This window comes from Bison bison, unplaced genomic scaffold (genome assembly GCF_000754665.1).
Source record: "Bison bison bison isolate TAMUID 2011002044 unplaced genomic scaffold, Bison_UMD1.0 scf7180017864180, whole genome shotgun sequence".
Taxonomy (NCBI): domain Eukaryota; kingdom Metazoa; phylum Chordata; class Mammalia; order Artiodactyla; family Bovidae; genus Bison; species Bison bison.
Genome location: NW_011494752.1, coordinates 3,002,179 through 3,003,584, shown reverse-complemented (window position 1 = coordinate 3,003,584; position 1,406 = coordinate 3,002,179). Strand labels below are relative to the sequence as shown.

At 55.8% G+C, this 1,406-nt stretch overlaps 1 protein-coding gene across 4 annotated transcripts in view; it reads right to left on the bottom strand.

The window, feature by feature from the left end:
* Positions 1–6: 6 nt before the first annotated feature.
* Positions 7–1,406, bottom strand: part of ORMDL3 (ORMDL sphingolipid biosynthesis regulator 3) — a 5,837-nt gene continuing 4,437 nt past the window's right edge. For all 4 annotated transcript variants that reach the window (XM_010842631.1, XM_010842632.1, XM_010842633.1 and 1 more), the window contains exons 4-5: positions 1,352–1,406; positions 7–931 (exon numbers count right to left, since the gene is read on the bottom strand). In XM_010842631.1, coding sequence (XP_010840933.1) covers positions 796–931; positions 1,352–1,406 — 191 coding nt within the window. In that variant the 3' untranslated portion in view covers positions 7–795. The remainder of the gene's footprint in view (positions 932–1,351) is intronic.

Here is a 1,406-nt window from a genome sequence, read left to right as displayed (position 1 = left end):
AGACCACTTCTGAAAAATTGAGGTTGGGTCTGTCCCCACCACCCACCACCCACCCCCCTCACACCAATCCCAGCTGCTACCTGGCCCCATTCTTCTAAGACTCAATTCAGTATCCCACCCCTGCCCCCAACTCCCTCCCCCAGGGCCAGGATGGCTGCAGCCCTGGCCCCTCACCCCTGGGACCAGGCCACCCACATCCAGCCCACCATCCTGCTCCTTACCCTCCCCACTCCTACCCAATACCCCAGGTGGGTCATGCGAGAGCCATCTGACTTGGATTAGTCAATTCTCTACACAGAGCGATGAGGTGCTGCCACACGGTTGCTTTCATAGATACAAGCACACACGAAGTGTCATTCTAAAGACTTAAGAATTAAAGTGAAACAAACTAGAAGCTGTACCGTCCCCTCTGCCCCGCTCACAGGGGTTAAAGTGCTTTAGCAGTCTGAGGATGAGCAAGTGAGCAGGGGGCTTCTCTTGCCCCAACCTCACAGGTCTGTGTTCAGCCCAGAAGCCTAGCCCATTTCATGAACACCCCCACAGAGTCTCTATCCAAAAGGCAAAAGGAAAAGATAATAAAAAAAAAATCAGAAGGGGTCAGAGCCCCAGGGGGCCCCCACCCCAACCCACTAAAAGCTACTTCAAGTCTGCTACTGGGGGAAGTGAGGAGAAAACTAGGGCCCGGAGGCTCAACCCCCGTCTCTGGCGGCTACCAGAGGCTCCTTCTGTCTTCAGCATCGCAGCCCAGGCTTCGACCCCTCCCCGCCATCCCGGGCAGGGGAAGGGGCTGCGCCCTCAGTACTTATTGATTCCAAAAATCCGAACTCCGTGGAGCTGGGGCAGCTTGGGGATGAGCACGCTCATCAGAGACACAGTGTTGAGGATGAAATGGATCTGGTCGTACTTGGTATAGAAGCTGGTGAGGAAGTACCTGTAGGCGGAGGTTGGGAGGAGGTATAAAACTCTGTTTGAAAGGTCCCTTTCTTCCCCCTTCCCTGGTTGAGGGAGACATTTCTGACAGTGAGAGGTTACGGCAAAGACCCCCCAGAACTGAAGTAGGGTGGTAAGATCCCCCCAGTTACAGAAGCTCCTGCTGACCCAGGCCCCATGTTCTACCCCAGACCTGAGGACCAAACTCAGTGGCAGGAAGGAAGCTCCAACAGAGGACAGACAGGACCAGGGAGTCACAACCTGAGCCCAGCATGAGACCCAGGGGCACCCCAGTCTTTCTTCCTCTGGTCATTCCTATGTCAAGCGCCACAGCTGGCAAGGAGTTTAAGCCTCGCAGGGCCCCAGGGTTCCCCAGGCCTTGGCCTTTCCACTGGCATCCTCCTCTGCCCAAGGCACTCACAGCACGATGGGTGTGATGGTCAGGAATTTCCGAGATGCGGTGAACTGGACCCCAT